This window comes from Macrobrachium nipponense, chromosome 3 (assembly GCF_015104395.2).
Source record: "Macrobrachium nipponense isolate FS-2020 chromosome 3, ASM1510439v2, whole genome shotgun sequence".
NCBI lineage: Eukaryota > Metazoa > Arthropoda > Malacostraca > Decapoda > Palaemonidae > Macrobrachium > Macrobrachium nipponense.
The window spans coordinates 106,998,184-107,020,949 of record NC_087202.1 but is presented as its reverse complement, the minus strand read 5'-3'; the positions used below and the strand labels follow the sequence as shown (position 1 = coordinate 107,020,949).

The window sequence follows — 22,766 nt, the reverse complement described above, 5'->3', positions numbered from 1 at the left end:
ACATAGCTATACGCTTCTTACTTTTAACGGTCAGTCCGAAATCCCAAAATTTCCTCGGCGCTAACGGTGCTGCTGACGTGTAGGTGATACGACCCCGCCCACTTTCGGGGATCCCCGGTACTACTGAGCTTTGCTTGACAATTCGTTGAGCCGTCCCATCCATCTGTGGGGAGGAGGGAGGGCTTTAATCATGTAATTGTTCGGTAAGTATGTCTGAAACCTTATTTTATTATAAAAATACGTACCATTTTCACACATGAAACTTACCGAACAATTGCATAGCTGAATCCACATTACCCGGCTGGTGGGTATATGGACTTTTAATGCAAATAAGAAAAAACTCACACTGCAAGAATGTTGTAGTACCTTACCTCATGAGAGAGCAGCTGCAGGAGAATACTGCCTCTGGTCGGCGCTCTCATCACTTGTAGGGAACGTGGCAGTTGTGGCCAGGATCGTTCCTACTACTAGTGGGTATTCTGCAACCATGGAGGTTCACCGATAGTTGATCAGAATGAAATAATATTTGCCCTTGCCCTGGGCTATGACCAAATTAAAATAACAATCAAAGACCATCACCTACACATAACCATAAAAAAATAAACCAAACCCTACCATAAAAACTGGAGGGTACTCCTGGTACCGTGTACCCCCAGGCTTCCCCAAAACTCGACCACCTTCTAATCAAGACGAAGAGATAGTCAAAAGGAAGGGGAATTGGACCAAATCCCCCTATGCTTCCTTTCCCAACACCATGCCCATCACCGACAAAGGTCCTAAACGACAACAATTATCAAACGTTGCTTCCATATCCTTCAGGTAATGGAGAGCAAAAACCGATCTTGACCTCCAGAACGTAGCTTGCAAAATAGATGCTAGCGACGTATTATGTCTAAAAGCCATGGAAGTCGCTACTGCCCTAACCTCGTGGGCTTTAACTTTACACACCTGTAGAGTCTGATCTCTTACTGACGTGTGTGCTTCCTGAATCAGGCTCCTTAAAAAGAACGAAATTGCGTTCTTAGACATAGGACGGCTCGGATCTTTAACCGAACACCACAATCGGTTCGAACTTCCTCTCAAAGCCTCTGTTTTATGAATATAAAATTTCAGTGCTCTCACCGGACACAAAGAATGTTCTTCGTCCTCTTCTCCTACTAATCCTGACAAGCTTCGAATGGAGAAGAAACGAGGCCATGGTCTCGAAGGATCTTCATTCCTCGCTACAAAATCCTGAGTATAGGCACACACAGCTTCGTCTTGTGTGAATCCTATCTCTTTACTCATTGCTTGCAGCTTGCTGATTCTACCAGCTGAAGCTAAGGCGACTAAGAATAATGTCTTCTTAGTAAAATCCTTCAAAGAAGCTGAATTAAGAGGTTCAAAATTTGCTTTAGAGAGCAAGATTTAATCAAGTCGCTGATGTCCGAGTTATTAGATATATTTAAGTTTCTATGTTTAAAAACTGACGCCAACATGGATCTGTATCCTTTTATTGTCGAAGTCGATAACTTCCTAACGTCTCTCAGATATACTACTAGGAAGTTTGCTATCTCTTGTATAGAGGTTTTAGAAGAAGTTGTGTGACTTTCTCTGCACCAATTTCTAAAAACTCCCCATTTTGACTGATAGAGTTTGGCCGAAGAGACTCTTCTACAGTTAGCAATAGCTTCTGCCGCTCTTCTTGAAAAACCTTTCGCTCTGACCAGGTCCTGGACAGTCTGAATCCTGTCAGAGCGAGATACGACAACCCTTGGTGATTTCTGTCGAAATGGGGCTGTTTTGAGTAGCGATGGAATTTGTGGCAGAAGCCTGGCGAAGTCTACTAACATCCTCAGGAGATCTGGGAACCACTCCTTTCTAGGCCAAAAAGGAGCTATAAGAGTCATCGTAACATTCTGGTGACTGTGGAACTTGTTTAATACCTCTCTGATCATCGCAAATGGTGGAAATGCGTAAACATTCAGACCTGACCAGTCGAGAAGCATTGTCCGATTTAAATCCCTCACACACTGGAGACTGGAGTCGGACCTTAGAAGCCAGTCGTCCAGATAAAAAGCAATATTGATTCCCATCAAATGTAACCATCGGCTTACCGGGGCCAGGACTCGAGTAAATACTTGTGGGGCTGTCGAAAGTCCGAAACAGAACGCTCTGAACTGATAAACTCTGCCGTTGAAAACAAACCGTAGATATTTCCTGGAGCTCCGATGAATAGGTACATGGAAATATGCATCTTTCATGTCCAGCGATACCATCCAGTCTCCTGGTCGAAGAGCTGACATGACCGACCGGTTGGTTCCCATACGAAACTTCGTCTTCAGAACAAAGATATTGAGTGCACTCACATCCAGGACAGGCCTCCAGCCCCCCGATGACTTGGGGACTACGAACAGCCTGTTGTAAAAGCCCGGTGAGATGTCTTCCACTATTTCTATGGCCTTCTTGGAAATCAGGGCTTCTACTTCCTTGGCAAGAGCCAAAGCTCTTTCTGATCCCTGAGAGAATGCTGTCAAGGTGATGGGAATACTCGACAGCGGTGGATCTTGCACAAACGGGATCACATAACCTTCTCTTAATACTGTGATCACCCACTGTTCTGCCCCGCTCTTCGACTCCATTCCCGCCAAAACAGGCGGAGTCTTGCTCCTACAGGTGTGTGAGGGTAAAATTCCCTACTTGTCCGACTGTCTCGAGGGTGGTTTCTTACTGGCTGTGGCTTGTGGACGCAAATTAGTCCTTGGTCTGGGTTGCCATCTAGTCTTTCCCCCCTGAAAAGGGTGCTTCTGAAGAGGTGACCCTTTAGCTCCTGTAGGTGGTGTCTCCTTGGGGCGTCACGTCAACGAGCGAGTCAATAAGTCGTTGGTAGATTTTTCTCCAGATCGGCGAGAACTTGCTGAATAACCTGTTCAGGGAATAAATGCGACTTACATAAAGGCGCAAACATGAGAGCAGACTTCTGGTTAGAAGTGACTCCCTTGGAGGTGAAAGAGCACCAAAGTTCTCTCTTTTTAAGGATGCCCAGAATAACAAGAGATGCAAGTTCCCCTGAGCCATCCCTGACTGCCTTGTCGGCACACGATAATACATCAAGCCAGTCTGTCGCCAAGGTATCCTCCAGAGATTGACAATCCTCTATTTTCCTTGCTAATGCAGCAATAGTCCAATCTAAGAAGCTGAAAACTTCTATTACCTTAAATAGGTTCTTAATCAGATGGTCGAAATCCGGCGAAGAGAAGAAAATGTTCACAGACGAAAATGCTGTCCTTCTGTTAGCATCCACCAGACCTGAGAAATCCCCTTGGGCGGAGGCAGCGACTCCCAAAGAGGGTAATTCTCCGGTAGCATAAAATTTATATGTCTTCTGTAACTTGGACGGTGGGACAGCGAAGGCGGCTTTACCAGACTCCCTCTTCTTCTCCAGCCACTTCTCCGCTTCTTTGAAGACTCTTTTCGCCGACTGCGAAAGCACCAGTTTAGGTAGACTCGCCGAAAGTACTTTCCTATCCTTAACAAAGGTAGAAGGAGGCGAAGATGGAGGAGCTGGCTCGAATTCCGGATAAGAAGCCAACAAAAACTTCATCAAGTTGGAGTAAGCAGAAGCCGCTTTCGATTCTTGTTCCGACTGATCCTCCCCATCCGACGTTGTCGACTGCTTGGGTTCTTCATCCGTATAAGACTTAACTTTCTTCAACAACTTAACTAAGTCCTGAAGCTGTCTCAACGGTTCCAAAAAAGCTTCTCCTTTGTTGTTCGCATCATCTCCCGATGGTGCGGGCGAAGGAGACAACTTCCTTGATGAAAACTTGCGAGTCGAACTCTCTCTCTCGTTAGCTGGCAAACGAGTCGACACTTTCCTTGTTTCAGTCGGCGAGACAAAACTATGCAAGTCCAACACTGATACCTAGCGAGATCGCTTGCAAACAGCACCCGAACCTCTACTAGGCAAAAGATACACAAAGTTCTCCCAAAAGCTACACGAGAGTTGAGGACTCTTTTTCCCTCCCTCTCTTCACAGGTGATGACGAACTATCCAATGGGACTGCACACCTTTTCAATGGGCATGACACTTCACTCCACTTCTTTCGCCTGGTATCAGGCAAACACACCTCCGAGTCCGACGACAAACCTACACCAGACACATCTACACCTTTCCAATAGTGTCTCTTTACAGTAATCGAGTCGAAATTCACGACTGAGTCGACGGCCGCCCGTGGGCAAACCCCTCCAGTCTCCCTTCGACTCACGGTATGTCTTCTCCCAGGTGCTGGGGAGCGGGACAGTGACCTCGGTCTAGGAGACGTGGAGGGACAGACAGCTGCCTCCTCGGATATGACACTTGCACTTTTCACTTCACTAGACTTAGTCACAAATTCACGAAAAGATGTACCTAAATCCATGACAGATTTAGCAAGCAGCTCAAATTTCCTATCCATCTTATTTTCTAATTGGGCAATGGTGTCGGAATCAGAAGCATAGGGAACCTGAGCCGGAGTAAGATGTACTGAAGTAGGAGGACTATCAATAGGAGAGACGTTTGACAAAAAAGGAGAAGACAAACCGGGCTTCTTTGCCTCTGACGGCAAAGGAGTTGACTATAATCTAGCCCTACTATCAGCCCTAATGGCTGCCTTTCTTTTCTTATCTTTTTCCATCTTATCAAGGTGAGACAAAAAAACTCTTCCATCCTTGATCATCTAGATCTTCACATTCATTACATGTACACTCTTTAGTACACTCTTGGCCCCTACATTTCACGCAATTTGAGTGTGGGTCACAACATAATTTGGCTAATCTAGTTTTGCAGCCTTCGCTGCAAAACCTAACAGATGAACCTGAATCTGACATAACTCACACTAAACAGATGAATAAAGAAAGCAGCTATGCTGTCAAACACAAAAAACAACCAAGAAAATTGTACTTCACCAAATCGGGTGTCAAACAAAATGGCGAACAGTTGACTGCAGCGAAATACACGGGTGTTTCACCGTGGGCGGCAGGAAACGAATTGTCAAGCAAAGCTCAGTAGTACCGGGGATCCCCGAAAGTGGGCGGGGTCGTATCACCTACACGTCACCAGCACTGTTAGCGCCGAGAAATTTGGGATTTCGACTGCCGTAAAGTAAGAAGCGTATAGCTATGTAATTGTTCGGTAAGTTTCATGTGTGAAATACTTACCTAGGAAATGTTCTTCTGGTGTAAAGAAGGGAATACCAATGTTCAGTGCAAATAGGCGGTCACCAGAGGAAAAGTCTTTCTTCTTCTTCCCTTCAGCAGGTCTCCCAGCTGCATCTCCCACATACATGCTGTTTTGTACGTCAATTTCAATTCCTCCATTTGCCTGATGAAATTGCAACAAAAACGTATATCTAAAATGCCTTAAATATAGATGAATCTAAAAAGTGTTAATACTAAAGAAATATTTACTATGAAAATTTAGAACTTCAAGAGCATACCTGAAGTCATTAAAAGCCACAACTATTGTAAAATCAGTTAAAATATATTTAAAAATAATTTGTACTTTTCCTAGATATACAAGCCAAAACCATCTATATAGGAGGGTTCCCAGCACAAGCTGGAAATGATCATAGAGATTTCGTAATGAGGGAGTTAACTGGCAGGTAAGTGAGGAAGGACACGGCACCACCTTTCACAATATGATGATGACCCAACACTTCCCCCTCCAGCAATAGGGACTATGCAGGGATGGTTGAGGTGGAATTATAATAATAAGCTCTGGTTTACATACCTAGGAAAAACACAAACCAAATTTAAAATCTGCTATTCTTATTCCATGAAAAAATAAACCATCAGGATCATCTCATGAAAATGACTGGCAATTCCATAGCCTGAAAAACAAACAAGGTTGTGAACCTCTGCCACAGCCTGAAAGTCTGTACGTACTTGAAGTGCAAGAGTGAAGAGGCAGTCAAATACCCAAATATCATCACCTGGGAATGAAATGACACAGCACTACGCTTGTTTTCCCTAGTGCCCCACCCCTTCTTCTCGCATTACAGAGGGGATGTAGAGAACACATCCTCAGACTGAAGTCTCCAGTCATGCTCAGTTGTGTATGCTATATCTGCCAAACCAGCACACATATGGGAGATGAATAGACAGCTTTCCCTCTGACTATATAGGATAAAACAAGAGATAGAAATGAAACTAATATACTTGCCCATTGTTTTAGGGGAATCTACCAATGACTGCTGGTCATATTTGGGAAACTAGGTACATTTCCCAATGTGGAAGAAGGTTGGGCAATCATTTGAATGGAGGGTTAGTCCAGCATCCACTCAGTCAAGGACACCATCTGCCTCAACAGGGAGTCTGTTGGCATTTTGAATGACCTAGGAAGATGGATTGATGGCAAGTGCCACATCCTTGCTGAAACCATCCATAGGATAGACAGTATGACTCTATTGACAAGAGCTGGATTTCCTGATACACGTCATCTGCCACACTGTCTAGTTTTAACACAATGAGAGTTTTTTTTCAGGGACTTCAATTTTCTGAGAAACAAGACAGCCTTCAGTTCCATTAAAATTATGTAACATATTAGAATAGACAACCAGCTTCTAGGTACCTAACAATTCTTCCAATGGCCTCCTAACTTGTCAAGGATGCATCTGTTTAAATATGACCTGTTGGTGAAAGTACCCTTCCAGATCCATGTCAGGATTATTTTTTCAGCTACCTGAAAAAATAATCCTGACATGGATCTAGAAGGGCACTTTCACCAACAGGTCATGTTTAAACAGATGCATCCTTGACAAGTTAGGAGGCCATTGGAAGAATTGTTAGGTACCTAGAAGCTGGTTGTCTTTTCTAATGTTACATAATTTTAATGGAACTAAAGGCTGTCTTGTTTCTCAGAAAAAAAATCCTTATCGTGTTAATACTAGATAGTGTGACAGATGACGTGTATCGGGAAATGCAGCTCCTGTCATTCCTGGCATTCGGAAGCCAGACTCCTAATATGTCCTAAGTTTCAGTTTGAGGATTGGGTTCACGACAGACTCAAATTGTAATAGACCCAGGATCTTTAACAACTGACATGGAGCCACCATAGGCTAGATCATTCCTTATTCTAGCTGGGAAGAGAAACCAGCCCCACAAATTATTCACATGAGGCACAAGCCACACAAAACACCAGCTGGTTGTGAGGTAAGATTTGTCTCAGTTGATTAGGAAAATTTTTCACTACAATTTATTGCTTACTCACTGCAGCTCTTGTAAGCACTTCTCTTTGGTAGTTTCCAGTTGAGCTTCCTCTTGTTCAGTTTTGACAGGTTAAGAATCACTCTCCATTGTGAGGGATCCTTCTTGGGGATGCTGAAGAGACATGCTTACTGATGAATAAATAGGTATTTCTCTATGGTCAGGGGTTTGGGAGGAGTAGGACCACTGACAACCCTGCCAATTAGAGATGATGCTGTGTCCTCAAGGGGAGGACTTCCACTGTATGTTGTGCTATGAAAATGGCCCCCCAACCTAACAAGGCCTACTCAGCTCCACCTTTTCCTTTGCTGTTACTATTTTCAAGAGTTATTTTCCCCTTTGCTTCGAACGGCAAGTCTGTGTCAATTTAAAAAAGGATGTTATTGTTCCCTCTTCTGATGCTGGGAAGTACCCTTGGTACAATGGAGATTTATAATGTTCCAGATCATACTTGGACTTCTTGGGTTTCGAGGGAAAGGGGGAGATAGAATTCCCCGAGTACTATAGCTTCCCAAATTTCACCTTAAAAAGAAAAGTACACCACACAATCTGGTTGACAGGCTTGTCCAATGACATCTGTCTCTTGTCTTCAAGAGATCATAGGAGAGGAGAAAGGCCTCCAATTCTCTTTGGCTTATGTGATGCTACTCCATGAAACTGTAGAGCATCCCCACAGGGTCTGTAAAAAGGTCTTTGCAACTGCAGCCAAAGTAGTCCTTGAAGACTAGGGAAGCTCCCTTGTGATCATTTACAGAAGAGTGAACAAGGTTATTATTATTATTATTATTATTTTGGTTTATCACACTCCTCCAATTCGACTGGGTGGTATTTATAGTGTGGGGTTCTGGGTTGCATCCTGCCTCCTTAGGAGTCCATCACTTTTCTTACTATGTTACTATGTACGCCGTTTCTAGGATCACACTCTTCTGCATGAGTCCTGGAGCTACTTCAGCCTCTAGTTTTTCCAGATTCCTTTTCAGGGATCTTGGGATCATGCCTAGTGTTCCTATGATTATGGGTACAATTTCCACTGGCATATCCCATATCCTTCTTATTTCTATTTTCAGGTCTTGATACTTATCCATTTTTTCCCTTTCTTTCTCTTCAACTTTGGTGTCCCATGGTATTGCAACATCAATGAGTGATATACTTTCTTCTTGATTTTGTCAATCAACGTCACGTCTGGCCTATTTGCACATATCACCCTATCTGTTCTGATACCATAGTCCCAGAGTATTTTTGCCTGACCGTTTTCTATCTATCCTTCAGGTTGGTGCTCGTACCACTTATTACTGCAAGGTAGCTGGTGTTTCTTATACAGGCTCCAGTGGAGGGCTTTTGCCACTGAATCTTGCCTCTTTTTGTACTGGTTCTGTGCAAGTGCCAGACATTTGCTTGCTATGTGGTTTATGGTCTCATTTTTTGTATTGCACTTCCTACATACAGGAGAGATGTTATTTCCATCTATCGTTCTTTGGATATATCTAGTTCTTAGGGCCTGATCTTGTGCTGCTGTTATCATTCCTTCAGTTTCCTTCTTGAGCTCTCCCCTCTGTAACCATTGCCATGTGTCATCGCTGGCCAGTTCTTTAGTCTGTCTCATGTATTGTCTGTGCATTGGTTTGTTGTGCCATTCCTCTGTTTTGATTGTCATTCTCCTGTCTCTGTATACATGTGGGTCTTCGTCTACTTTTATCAGTCCTTCTTCCCATGCACTCTTGAGCCCCTCGTCTTCACTGGTTTTCAGATATTGCCCCAGTGCTCTGTTCTCGATGTTGACGCAGTCCTCTATGCTTAGAAGTCCTCTCCCTCCTTCCTTTCGTGTCATGTATAGTCTGTCTGTATTTGCTCTTGGGTGTGGTGCTTTGTGTATTGTCATATGTTTCCTAGTTTTCTGGTCTATGTTGCGGAGTTCTGCCTTCATCCATTCCACTATTTCTGCACTGTATCTGATTACTGGCACTGCCTATGTGTTTATGGCTTTTATCATATTTCCAGCATTGAGTTTTGACTTGAGTATCGCCTTGGGTCTCTGCATATATTCTTTCCTGATCGTGTCCTTCATCTCTTGGTGTTTTAAATCCCCTCCTTCCATTATTCCCAGGTATTTGTATCCCATCTCATCTATGTGTTTGATGTTGCTCCCATCTGGTAGCTTTACCCCTTCAGTCCTTGTTACTTTGCCCTTTTGTATGTTGACTAAGCACAATTTTTCTATTCCAAACTCCATCCTGATGTCCCCAGATACAATCCTTACAGTCTGGATTAGGGTATCTATTTCCTTGATGCTCTTACCATACAGCTTGATGTCGTCCATGAACATCAGATGGTTCATTCTGTTGCCTCTTTTCTTGAGTTGGTATCCAGCATCCATCTTCTGCAGTACTTTCGTCATGGGAATCATGGCTACTACGAAGAGTAGTGGGGACAGTGAGTCGCCCTGGAAGATCCCTCTCCTGATATTAACTTCTGCTAGTCTTATTCCAGAGCTTGTAAGCATTGTAATCCAGTTGCGCATTGTATTTTTGAGGAAGCTGATGGTGTTTTCCTCTGCCCCACATATTTTCAGGCATTCTATTAGCCACGTGTGTGGTATCATGTCGAAGGCTTTCTTATAGTCTATCCATGCCATGCTTAGGTTGGTTTTCCTTCTCTTTCTTCATTACCATTTTGTCAATCAAGAGCTGGTCTTTCGTGCCCCTACACTTCCTTCTGCAGCCTATCTGTTGGTGGGGGATGGTGTTTGTATCCTCCAAGTAGTTGTATAGCCTTTTGCTGATGATACCTGTAAGTAACTTCCACATTATTGGTAGGCAGGTGATAGGCCTGTAGTTACTGGCTATATTTCCCTTACTCTTGTCTTTCTGGACTAAGGATGTTCTTCCTGTGGTCATCCATTTGGGCGCATGGTGATTTGTGATGCAATGCTGGAGTTGTTCTGCTATTCTTGGGTGTAGGGCCTTGAAGCCTTGAGCCAGTATCCATGGACTTCATTGGGACCTGGGGCTTTCCAGTTAGGCATTTTCTTTAGTTGGTGTCTGACTGTGTCTGTTGTGATGTCAGTGAATCTTTGTTTTATTCTCCCTGTTTCTTCTGCCTTGACTTCCTGGAGCCATGTTGCATATTTGTTGTGTGATACCGGATTGCTCCATATGTTTTCCCAGAGTCTTTTACTTGGTTCGGCTTCAGGAATTTCTTGGTGGTTGTCTTCCCCTCTTAGTTGGCTGTATAGTCTTATCTGGTTGGTTCCGAATAGTTTGTTCTGTTGGTATCCCTTATTCCTGTTCATGTATCATTGGATCTTATGTGCTTTGGCCTTAAGCCTCTTTTTTACATCTTCTATTGCGTTGTTTAGTCCCCTCTCCTGTACTTTGTATTTCTCGTTCAGTTCCTCTCTTGTTTTCTTGCTTCTTAGCCTTTTGTCTGCCATCTCTTTCAGTTTACTAAAGTCAGATCTCATCACCATGATTTGCTTTTCCAGGCGCCTTTTCCAAGGCGGTTGCTGTTTTGGTTTCTGTTGAGTTGGTTGTGCTGGTGGTGTTGGTGTTCGTGTCCCCATCAGTTCTGCTACTAATCTTGCTCCTGCATATGTCAAGTTATTTGTTTCTGTGATATTGGTGGTGTGTATTAGTCTCATTATTTCATTGACCTCACTTGTTTTCTCCCTTAATTTCTTGGTGTTGTAGGCTTTCATGGAAAGGATCTTTGTTCTCTCTGTATCTGGCTTCATCCATTGTCTGATCTTTTCTACCCATCCCGTCCTGTCTGTTACTTCGTCGGTGTTTCTTTGTGTGTCGTTTGATACCTCATCATCCCTGTCATCTTCTGTGGTATCATCTCTCAGTTCGTCTTCTTGTAATTCGTTGCCGTGTGTCATTTCCCTTTCCAGTTCCTCTCTTTCTGCTGGGGAGAGCCAGTTCTTTTTCTTTATGTTCCTTACTTGGCCTGCCAGCCTCTGCTCTGTTTGGGGGTGTTATTCCTCTCATTCCAGATGTTGACCAACCTTCTTCCATATCCTCTCTCCATCGGGTTGCTCCTGATGTAGCATCTCCATATTTCCTTACTTTCTTCTCTTGTCCATTTCTTCCTCTGGTTTGCTTCTGTAGCTCCAGTCTCTGGTTGTTGGTTACTGTCATTGTGGTGGTCAGTTGCTGGATGACGACCTCCAAGTACCTGACCATCTTCCCCTTAAATTGGGCTGAATACCTGGCTGCTGGATAAAGCTCCTCTGTTGCCAGAGGTTCCATTTACGTCGTTGTCGTTTAATTCTTCATTTCTTTCCATCATTGCTGAGTCTTGCTATTTAACCCTAGCTGGACCCTACCCTATCAGGAATAGGTACTCATTTACAGCTGAGTAGACTGAGGAAATTATGGTAAAGATTCTTTCCCAAGGAATCAACTGACCAGCCCCAATGTTGCTTAACCAGTCAATTGACGACCTAACCCACTCTGCCACGGTGCCACACTATTATTATTAATTATTATTATTATTCAGAATATGCAACCTATTCATATTGAACAAGCCCACAGGGACCACTAATTTGAAAGTCAAGCTTCCAATAAATATGGTGTTCATTAGGAAGTAGTAAGAGGAGGTAAGTCCAGAAAGAAGAAATACCATTTATTAGAAAAATGATATTGTTATGATACAATAAAGTTTCATACATACTTACCTGGCAGATATATACTTAGCTAAGACTCCGTCGTCCCCGACAGAAATTCAAATTTCGCGCCACTCGCTACAGGTAGGTCAGGTGATCTACCGGCCTGCCCTGGGTGGCAGGACTAGGAACCATTCCCGTTTTCTATCATATTTTCTCTCTTCCACCTGTCTCCTGCGGGGAGGCTGGGTGAGCCATTAATCGTATATCTCTGCCAGGTAAGTATGTATGAAACTTTATTGTATCATAACAATATCATTTTCATACAATCAACTTACCTGTCAGATATATACTTAGCTGATTGGCACCCTTTGGTGGAGGGTCAGAGACAGCTAATATGGAATAGACAGGTAAACAACATATGTTGTAGGTATAAAAAAAAAACCTTGGTTCCTACCTGATAGGTGGTAGACTTCGTGGCTGTTGCCCAAGGGAGTTTCTGCATCACCTCAAGAAACTTTAGCGAGATATGATGGGGGGGGGGGGGACTATGCCAAAAGGAAAAAGGGGGGTTCTTGTGGGTCTGCCGATGGGGTATGATCCGCTTACTCGGCAGAGCCTGAAAGGACTTTGTCAATGGGTACTGGACCACTTCTATGACAATACACCTTATGAAGGAGCACACAACCAATCCCGACCACCTGATCCTAACCACCATGTTAGTAGAAAAGATTGTTCTGAGTTATCCCCAAACTCATTACAACAACCATAACTCGAAAACACAATACGCATACATACATAAAATTACAAAAAAAAATTTTTACCATACTCCTCCAAAAAGATATCACAAGAGTTCCTTACTGAACAACAGTGAATGGCCGCCTGTGCAGCATCGAGCCCTCTTTGTCAGCAGAAAACCTAGAACATATCTAGTAGAAGGTATGTACAAAGTTAAGGATTGGTGTTGGCTCCCGTACCCAGTATCGTATCCGCAGATACGAATGGACCCAGAGAAAAACATTTCTCGTAGGTCACGCGAACGTCTTTCAGGTAGTGAGATGCAAATACCGAGTTGCACCTCCAATATGTCGTATCAAGGATTTTCTTCAGCGACATATTCTTCTGAAATGCGAGAGACGTCACCACTGCTCTTACCTCATGAGCTTTCACTCTTAAGAGTCGAAAAGAGTCGTCAGGACAGATCTTGTGAGCATCTGTAATGACGCTTCTTACAAAGAAAGCTAGCGCATTCTTTGACATGGTTCTTGTGGGGTCTTTATTCGAGCACCAAAGACCTTGTCTAGAGCCTCCCATTTGTTTCTTCCTCTGTAAGTAGAATTTTAGCGCTCTTACAGGGCAAAGAGACCTTTCTGCTTCGCTACCAATGAGACTCGATAAGCCTTTAACCTCGAATCTCTTGGGCCAGGGATTCGAGGGGTTTTCGTTTTTGGCTAGAAATAGTGTTCTAAACGAGCAGAAGGCCGAGTCTCTGTTGAATCCGACTTCATCTTCTAGGGCATGAAGCTCACAAATTCTTTTGGCTGTAGCCAGTGATAAGAGAAACAAGCATTTCCTTGTTAAATCTCTAAACGAAGCTAAATGAGGAGGCTCGAATCTCTCAGACGAAAGGAACTTGAGAACCACATCAAGGTTCCAGCTAGGAGGAGCTGGTTCTCTAGACTTTGTAGTCTCAAACGATCTTATAAGATCGTGTAGATCTTTATTATCAGCAAGCTCTAGGCCTCTATTTCTGAAGACTGCCGACAGCATGCTTCTGTATCCTTTTATAGTAGATACAGACAAGTGAGAGTCCTCTCTCAGGAACTAAAGGAAATCAGCGATTTCGGTTACAGAGGTACTGGAGGAGGACAACTTCTTCGACTTACACCACCTTCTAAAAACCTCCCACTTAGACTGATAGACTCGTCTAGTGGAAGCTCTGCGGGCTCTAGCGATAGCGCTTGCAGCCTTGCGAGAAAACCCTCTCGCTCTGACAAGTCTTTCGATAGTCGAAAGGCAGTCAGAGCGAGAGCGGGGAGGTTTTGATGATACCTCTCGAAGTGTGGCTGTCTGAGAAGATCCATCCTTCTTGGAAGGGATCTGGGGAAGTCTACTGTCCACTCCACCACCTCTGTGAACCAATCCTGTGCTGGCCAAAAGGGGCCTATCAGGGTCATTCTTGTTCTGTTCGACGCTACGAACTTTTTCAATACTTGTCCCAGAATCTTGAAAGGGGGAAAAGCGTACACGTCTACACGAGACCAATCTAGCAGGAAGGCGTTGACAACGAGAGCTCTTGGGTCTTCCACCACTGAGCAAAAGACTTCCAGTCTTTTGGATAGGAATGTGGCGAACAGGTCCACATGAGGAGTGCCCCAAAGAGACCAAAGACTCTGACACACTTCTAAGTGGAGGGTCCACTCCGTGTGAAGGACCTGGCTTCTCCTGCTCAGCCTGTCTGCCCTGACGTTCCTTGTTCCCTGAACAAATCTCGTTAGGAGGGAGATGTTCCTCTGGGAGGTCCAAAGTAGCAGATCTCTTGCTATTTCGTAAAGGAAAAAGGAGTGTGTCCCTCCTTGTTTCCGAATGTAGGAAAGAGCGGTAGTGTTGTCCACATTCACTTGGACTACACTGTTCGTCACAAACGGTTCGAAGAACTTTAGAGCCAAGTGTACTGCTAAAAGTTCTTTGCAATTTATGTGCCAGGACACCTGAGCTGCCTTCCAGTTCCAGATGCCTGACACTTCTCTCGCCCCTAGCGTTGCTCCCCAACCCTTCTCCGATGTGTCGGAATACAACACTCGGCTTGGGTTCGGAACCTCCAGAGAGATTCCCTTGTTCTCTTTCAAAGGGGACAACCACCATTTCAGGTGTGGTTTCATTTCCACTGGAAGGAGAAAACTGTCGGAGAGAAGTCCTGTCTTCCAATTCCATGATCTCCTTAGGAAGAACTGAAGAGGACGAAGATGAAGTCTTCCTAGAGGAAAAAACTGTTAGAGCGAGGAAAGGGTCCCTAGAAGGCTTAACCATTCCCTCGCCGAAGTACGTTCTTTCCCTAAGAAGAGAGAGACTTTCTCCAAGCCTCTCACGAGTCTCTCTTGCGAAGGAAATACTCGAAAACCCCGAGAACCCATCTGAATCCCCAGATAGACTAAGTTCTGTCTGGGGATCAGCTGTGACTTCTCGAGGTTCACGAGTAGTCCCAACGACTTTATCAGGTTTAGGGTCAATGTAAGGTCCTCCAAACACTGTCTCTCTGATCTGGCCCTGATGAGCCAGTCGTCCAGATACAGAGAGATATTTACGCCTTTGAGGTGAAGAAACCTCGCCACATTCTTCATCAGGTTTGTGAAGACCTGAGGAGCTGTGGACAGGCCGAAACACAAGGCCCTGAACTGAAAGATCCTTCCCCCCGTCATGAAACGGAGGTACTTCTTCGAAGAAGGGTGAATCGGGATGTGAAAATAAGCGTCCTGGAGATCCAGAGACACCATCCAATCTCCTTGTTGCAAAGCCGCAAGGACTGAGGCCGAAGTCTCCAGAGAGAATTTTTCCTTCTGAACAAACTTGTTTAGAGCGCTGACGTCTAGTACTGGTCTCCAGCCCCCCGAGGCTTTTGCAACCAGAAAAAGACGATTGTAAAACCCCGGAGAGTTTTGATCCAGTACTAATTCTATCGCTCTTTTGTCCCACATTTGATCCACCATCAGACAAAGAGTATCCCTCAGTACAGGGTCCCTGTATCTGGCTGACAGTTCCCACGGAATAGTCGTTAGGGGAGGACTGTCCTGGAAGGGGATAAGATATCCCTTCCTGATTACCGACATCGAAGAGGCGTCCGAGTTTATGAGTGTCCAGGCCTCTGCAAATCCGAGTAGCCTAGCACCTACTGGTGTTTGGAGGCTCGCTGTCTCATTTCCCTTTCTTAAAGGGACGGAAAGCAGGTCTACCTCTCCTTTTTGAGGGAGCTCTGGAGGGAGGGCCTCCTCGAAAGGGCTGAATCGAAGTACTAGGTCCTTTCTTCTCAACCACAACTGGCGGTCTCTTCTTCCTTGAAGACTGAAGGAGAAGATCTTGTGCCGCCTTCTCAGTTAGTGAGCGAGAAATGTCCTTCACTAACTGCGAAGGAAACAAAAAGTCCGACATGGGAGCGAAAACCAGGGCTGCTCTCTGTGAGTGGGAAACAGCCTTGGTTAGGAAGGCACTAAAAACAATCCTCTTCTTAAGGAGTCCCGCTCCAAAGAGGGAAGAGACTTCTCCCGAGCCGTCTTGCACTGCCTTGTCAATGCATGACAAGATACAAAGCATGACTTCGGGGTCTAGACCTTCCGAGTCATGGGCTTTCTTGGACATCACCCCAAGGGACCAGTCCAGGAAATTAAAGACTTCTAAAATATGGAAGAGTCCCTTGAGGAGATGATCTATCTCAGAAATAGTCCAAGTCACACGAGCTGCGTTCAATGCGTGTCTACGAGAGGCATCAACTAAGGTTGAAAAATCAGCTTCAGCCGAGGCTGGGAGAGAAAGGCCCATGTTCTCCCCAGTTCGGTACCACACACCTCTTTTGCCAGAAAGTCTCACCGGGGGCATACAGAAGGTAGTTCTGACAAGTTACTTCTTCATCATCATCCAGTTGTTAAGAGACTGGAGAGCCCTTTTCATAGAGATGGTAGGTCTCATCTTCAGAACCAACGAAGACTTTGGCACAATTGAACTCGAAAATAGCAATCGAGGAGAAGGAGGAGCAGCAGGAGTCAATGAATCCCCATACTCTTGCAAAAGAAGGGCTGTCAGAACTTTATAGTTCGAGAAACCCTCTCTACCACGAGCCTCGTCTTCCGAATCTTCTTCCATACCGGGAGGAGAATCCGCCTTAAATTCGGGAGGATCTTCACAAACCTCTCTCTCTGTGGGAGACAAACTCCTACTAGGAGAAGGACTAAGCAAGTGAACAGTCTCTCTTAAGTCTAGTTGGCGCCTCACGCCTGTTTGACGTCTCGCGTCTGGCTAGCTTCTCGCGCTTGGCTGGCGCTTCGCGCTTGGCTGGCGCCTCGCGCCTGGCCTGGTGGCGCTTCGCGCGGCTGGCTCCTCAGCCGGCTGGCGCTCACAGCCTGGCTGGCGCCTGCGCGCCTGGCTGGGCGCCTCGCGCCTGGCTGGCGCCTCGCCCTGGCCTGGCGCTTTGCGCCTGGCTGGAGCCTCGCGCCTGACTGACTCTTCGCACCTGGCTGGCGTCTCGCGCCTGGCTGGTGTCTCGTGCCTGTCTGGATCCTTGTCTGGTGTCTCGCGCTTGGCTGGCGCCTCGCGCCTATTAGGCTCTTCCCGCCTGGAAGGCTCTTCATGCCTAGTTAGTTTCTCACGCCTGGCTGGCTCCTCAAGCCTGGTAGGCTGTTCGTGCCTAGAAGGTTGCTCGCACCTGTAAGACTTTTCTAGTCTGTCTGGTGCCTCGCGCCTGGAAGAAGAGGCCTCACGTCTGGCTGGAGTCTCGCGCCTGGCAGGAGAAAGGAGACGAGACTTCTTAATAGGAAGCCTAGCGTCCTTTCTGTGAGGAGGATCTCTATGAAAAGACTCCAAACTAAGAGGCTAACTGTTCTTGTACAGCTAACAGGATCCTCTTCGAAGCTACTCCAGCGTCCTCTTCAATGGGAGAAGGAGACCTCGAAGGTGTACGATCCTCAAAATCAGATCGTGGAGACGACGAGACCATCTTTGCCTTCTTGATAGATGAGGGGGCTTCCTCCGAGAAGCGTTCTGGGCTCGAGTCAAAAGCGGGTTCTTTCCAATGCCTTTTCAGTGGCCTAGACAGGTCCGAGTCCTTCCACCCTCGTTTAGGTGAAGGAGAACCGGACGAAGAGAAACACTCTCGTAGGACGCTCCTCTTGAAGCGGTCCTGAGCAGTCTGTTGCGAAACAGAGCCTGCTGAATTGACGCCTGACCGGTGGGGATTCTCCACGACCTCCGTAAGGCTTTCGACTTTCCTTCTCCTCTGGGTATGTGAGCTTGGAAGAGGTCTAGGCCTGGGAGCATCACAGAGACGGTCAGAGTGTTCCCACAACACTGGGAACACTCACTTCACTTAGCATGTCACTATCACTTCCCTTACCTTGCATGGCCGCCATTTTGGTCCTCATCTTATGAAGAGTAGCCTTCAGATCGGCGATTTCAGAAGCTGAATCTGAATGCAAAGCCTGTGAGGGTTCAGATACAGAGGGAGAATCAAATACATTATTTAAAGGAGAGAGAGACTCAGAAAATGGCTCAATAGGCCTTGTACTCACACCCTTTTGTGCAGCCCGTCTAAATCTATCCCTCTCTAACTTCTTCAAGTAAGAAGTTAGAATCTTCCATTCATTAGCATTCAACCTTTCACACTCATGACAGGTGTTAGCTAAAGAACATTCAAACCCTCTACACTTACGACATACAGTGTGAGGATCAACCGAAGCCTTCAGTATCCTCACCTTGCAGCCTACATTCACACACACTCTCACACTAACACTTGAATCAGACATTCTAGTAGAAAAATCAAAAGCAAGTCCAAATCCAGTCCACGGTAGCGAAAGCCAAAACAACGATCCAGGTACATCACCAAAAAGTCCAATAAAGTTGATCAATTGCCTTGAAAAGCGAATTCCAGTCAGGAGGTAGTAACAACAATGTTGATACCACCGGCGACAGAGAAAATATGATAGAAAACGGGAATGGTTCCTAGTCCTGCCACCCAGGGCAGGCCGGTAGATCACCTGACCTACCTGTAGCGAGTGGCGCGAAATTTGAATTTCTGTCGGGGACGACGGAGTCTTAGCTAAGTATATATCTGTCAGGTAAGTTGATTGTATGAAAAGAAAATAACAACAACTTAATAAAGTGCCAGATAGATAAAAATGAATCAAAATCCAAGGAGAATGGTATTAGGGTAGTAATGTATTGCACCTTAGCTTGAACTCCTAAGGTTCCAATGACATGACTTCCTTTGGGAGGCTGTTCCACAGTCCAATGGTGTGAGGAACTGGTTGTTCTCGCCAGATAAAGGGGATCAGGGATGAATTGTCAATGTGAAAGATTTCTGTTGAAATACAACTTATGAAAAAGTGACAAACAAGAAACCATCTTACAATGATCCAAGTCATAAGTACTACTATTAGGGAAAAGACACTTACTACCACAAACCATTCTATATAAAATCTCTAACAGAAGCAGACATCCACACTGGAGAACAGTATTCTGTAAAGGGAGTACAAATGACCTATAACAGGTTGCATTGATTTTACCACTTATAAATATATGAGGCCTTATGAACAATACCTAATTTTCTTATGGCATTTGCTGAAACTTTCATTAGATGTTTCTCGAAAGTTACACCTAGAATTGTTAAAACTTCAGACTCCTTCAACAAAGCTCCATCCACCTGAAGGGGAGGATGGGGTGGGATATCTGTGTGAGATCAATAGTGTTTTCAGCCTCATACCCCACTGACTACATCATTCCCTCATCCAGTCCATGTCTCAATTTAGGCTGAGGGTAGCTTTACAACACCCACAAGTGTTGCATCAACACCATACTGAACAATCTTTTGTTTCAAGCCAACAACCATGTCACTGTATAGACTAAAAATAAAAGTTCACCAAAAACACTGGCCTGTTGAACTCCAGACACAATAGGCTTTGGTTCACGGAAGATCCCATCCACAGCAACTTCCTGCTGCTTATCTGAAAGGAAATCTTGAGGAAATCTTGAAGTAATCCTAAAGCAAATCCACCACTCCAAGATTCTGAACTTTATAAATAGTAGGTGCCTTGTGAGCTGATAAATCAAAAGCAGCACTAAAAACAAACTGAATTACTCTGCACTCGAAACCCTTACCAAAGTTCCCTTGCGAACGGCACGTCAAGTCTAAAAGAGCATCGCATATTGACTATCAGCTAACAATCCTTTACATTCAACATATTTGCATAGTGGCTTAAAAATAAGTTTTACAGCAACTTGGAGAGCACAGGGAGAAAGGAGATTGGCCTGTAGTTACTGCAGTCAGCAGATATTCCACTCTTTGGAACAGGCACTGTATGAAGATTATCCAGAATTTTCTTAACATCTTTGGAGCAAAATGAAAATTTTGTAAGAAGAGGTTCAGGAAAACAAGTATCATGAAGAAGGACATCCTAAGCTGACTGCTTACCTTCAAAAGCTTGATGAAGCAGTTCAGCATTTTCCCTAGGGCCAGTAACCAATCTACCATCATCTGTTATGTGCTGGAATGGAAGACGAGCATGACCCAAAGATAGATGATGACAATTTGGTCCACCACAGATGAGGCTGAGTAATTTCTCAAAGTTTCCTCTTCAGGGAATTATTGTAATTTCTCTCAGCTGTAGGGTAAGTTCTATTCGCAGCACAGCAAGACTCGACAAATATGGAGTAATTTTCATTTGAAAGATTTCATCTCTATGTGTTAAATTTGGTCTGTTTGTCGTGGTAGGCTTGTCTACATGCACCATCATCAAACCATGGCTGGTAATTTATCCTACATTTGATGACCTTTCTAGGGGTATTTCTAATAAAATAGTCAGCATTTCATTTAACTTCTTCTTGGGACCAGGATTTGATACAGCATCTGAAATTTTAAGTGCCTCACAAGCCTCGATCATGCTATCCCAATTAGCTCTGGATTCCAACCAACTATTTTTTGACTACTGGAATTATGAATTATACTGATTGACTGATATGTCTACCTTAATGGTGCAATGATCAGAAATGCCTAATACATTTACAGACCTTGGACTTCACAACAGCTGGAACATCTGTGAATATGAGGTCCAATCTATTACGTACCAGAAATGTGCATGGGTTCCTCAACTAGCTGGATAAAATCGGAGGCTACACAGAACTCAAGAGCAGACCAGTAATGTTGATCTGTGGATTTTGAATTTAGCCACTCACTGTGCTTTGCATTAGTCTCCACAAATAATGAATGAAGCTTTAGAATCCTGTGACTGAACCATACTAATCCTCTCCAAAAGACAATCATATATAGAATTGTTGATATTTGGATTACAGTAAACAGCAAATACATAAACATTGTAGAACTTACTGTAAATTTTAAAACAAAGAACTTTATGGCAACTACACTCCAAATTTTTCTGACGATAAATAGGTCATCTGGACTTTAGAATATACAGCCATACCTTGCACATGTGGGATGTTATGACAATAAATAAAGTTAGGGGCATCAAACTCCAGAATTAAAAACTCGACCTTTGACTTGTTACTACTTCCAAGAGTCTCGGATAAAAACATCAAATCGTATTTATGGGCAAACTCTGGAGATCAAGAAAATTTTACCTTAAGCCCTGAATATTTGAGTAAAGTACTCTTTTGCAATTTTTCCTGCTGTAATGAGTAACAGGCACAAGGTTCAGCTCAATGTCTCCCAAGAAATTAAAATTAACAACATAAAATCAGAATCAAAACTAATGAATAAACTCATAACAACAGCAGCATTGTAAAAATCAACAGAACAATGAACAACATTGCCATCAACAACAACAGTATGCACATTATTTACAAAACAATACCATCAACAACAACAGTATAGTATACAATATTTAAAATAATTCTGTTGAGAGTATAAATAAACATCACCATACATTATTGAAAAAAGCACCAAGAGCAACTGGTCAACAAGGTTGGGCCAGCACACCTTGTAAAGCAAAAGAAATCAGCCAAGTTTGCCACAACAACTGGGGGAGGACAGAAAGGAGGTGGAGCCTTGCATGGAACTCAGAAGTGGTTGTCCCATCTGAGATTTTGCCCATAGGGCCACCTAATTCCTGGGAAGTCTTGGTGAGTGGAAGCTTTTTCCATTCAAAAAGGACAAGCATTGTCCATTCCTTTCGGAAATTATCAGATATGTACTGAGAAACCAGAATTGAACGGCTTTATTTCTGCCATTTTCTCACACTTCCCAGTAACTGCAGTTTCAAAACTGCCTTCACATGATTGTTGAAGAACTGAAGGGGCAGAAGGCTTGTGCCACCCAAAGTGTTATTGGTTCTAAGGTTGTCGAGGTACCAAAGTTCTGTTAAACCAAAAAAAAGTTGGCCTCTCTCACTTTAGCTAATACACAGGCAGGGAGGATAATATGTATGAATGCAGAGGCACTGCAATAATAATAGGCCCTTTTAAGCTCCGCTATTCTATTACGTGGTAGCCTAGCATATATGATTTAAAACACCACATATACATATAGTATAAACTTTGGTCAGTGACCAGCATCCACCTCGTATACGCATGAGTTGCCAGATGGCACAGAATCACTGACTGTTTTTTAATCAGTTTCCAGCTGGCACTAGAAGATTGTCCTATTGTTAAGTCTGAAGGTTTGTACATATATCTTAAAACATAACCGTCAGTATTTTTTCACATTTTTTTTAGATTCACAGAAGCATTTCCATGCTTGTTAGCTAGGAAATTTTATACTAGCCTAGCAAATCTAAATTAAGTACCATAGATATAGGCTATAATCAGGTGGTACCATAACTGAAATTACTATATAACTATAATTATACCATTTTGAGTTACAGGTGTATTCTGATCTTTGTAGGCTAATATATTACATGAAAGCTGGGCTAACAAAACTAATTTTATTACATGAAAGCTGGGCTAACAAAACTAATTTAAAATACCACACATTTAAGCTACATTGGGTGACACTGTAGTATACATACTATATTTCAAGTTATTATTGACACGCTGGTTAATATTCAGTTAGTGTGGAATGTTTATAAACAACTGAAACTTGCCTATAAATTCATCAGTAACATGCCACATATATGAGCTAGTATATATCTAGTGTTACTATACGTACTTCAATTTATCAATAACTACATATTGCAAGGATTACAGGACTTTGGCCATTTCTTTTACACTCTTTAATTAATAAATC

The 22,766-nt window shown here is 43.9% G+C and overlaps 1 protein-coding gene across 2 annotated transcripts in view; it reads right to left on the bottom strand.

Moving 5' to 3' along the window:
- LOC135221941 (uncharacterized protein F21D5.5-like) overlaps positions 1-22,766 on the bottom strand; it is a 202,820-nt gene that overhangs the window by 119,754 nt on the left and 60,300 nt on the right. For both annotated transcript variants that reach the window (XM_064259972.1, XM_064259973.1), the window contains exon 6: positions 5,179-5,341. In XM_064259972.1, the coding sequence (XP_064116042.1) occupies positions 5,179-5,341 (163 nt within the window). The remainder of the gene's footprint in view (positions 1-5,178; positions 5,342-22,766) is intronic.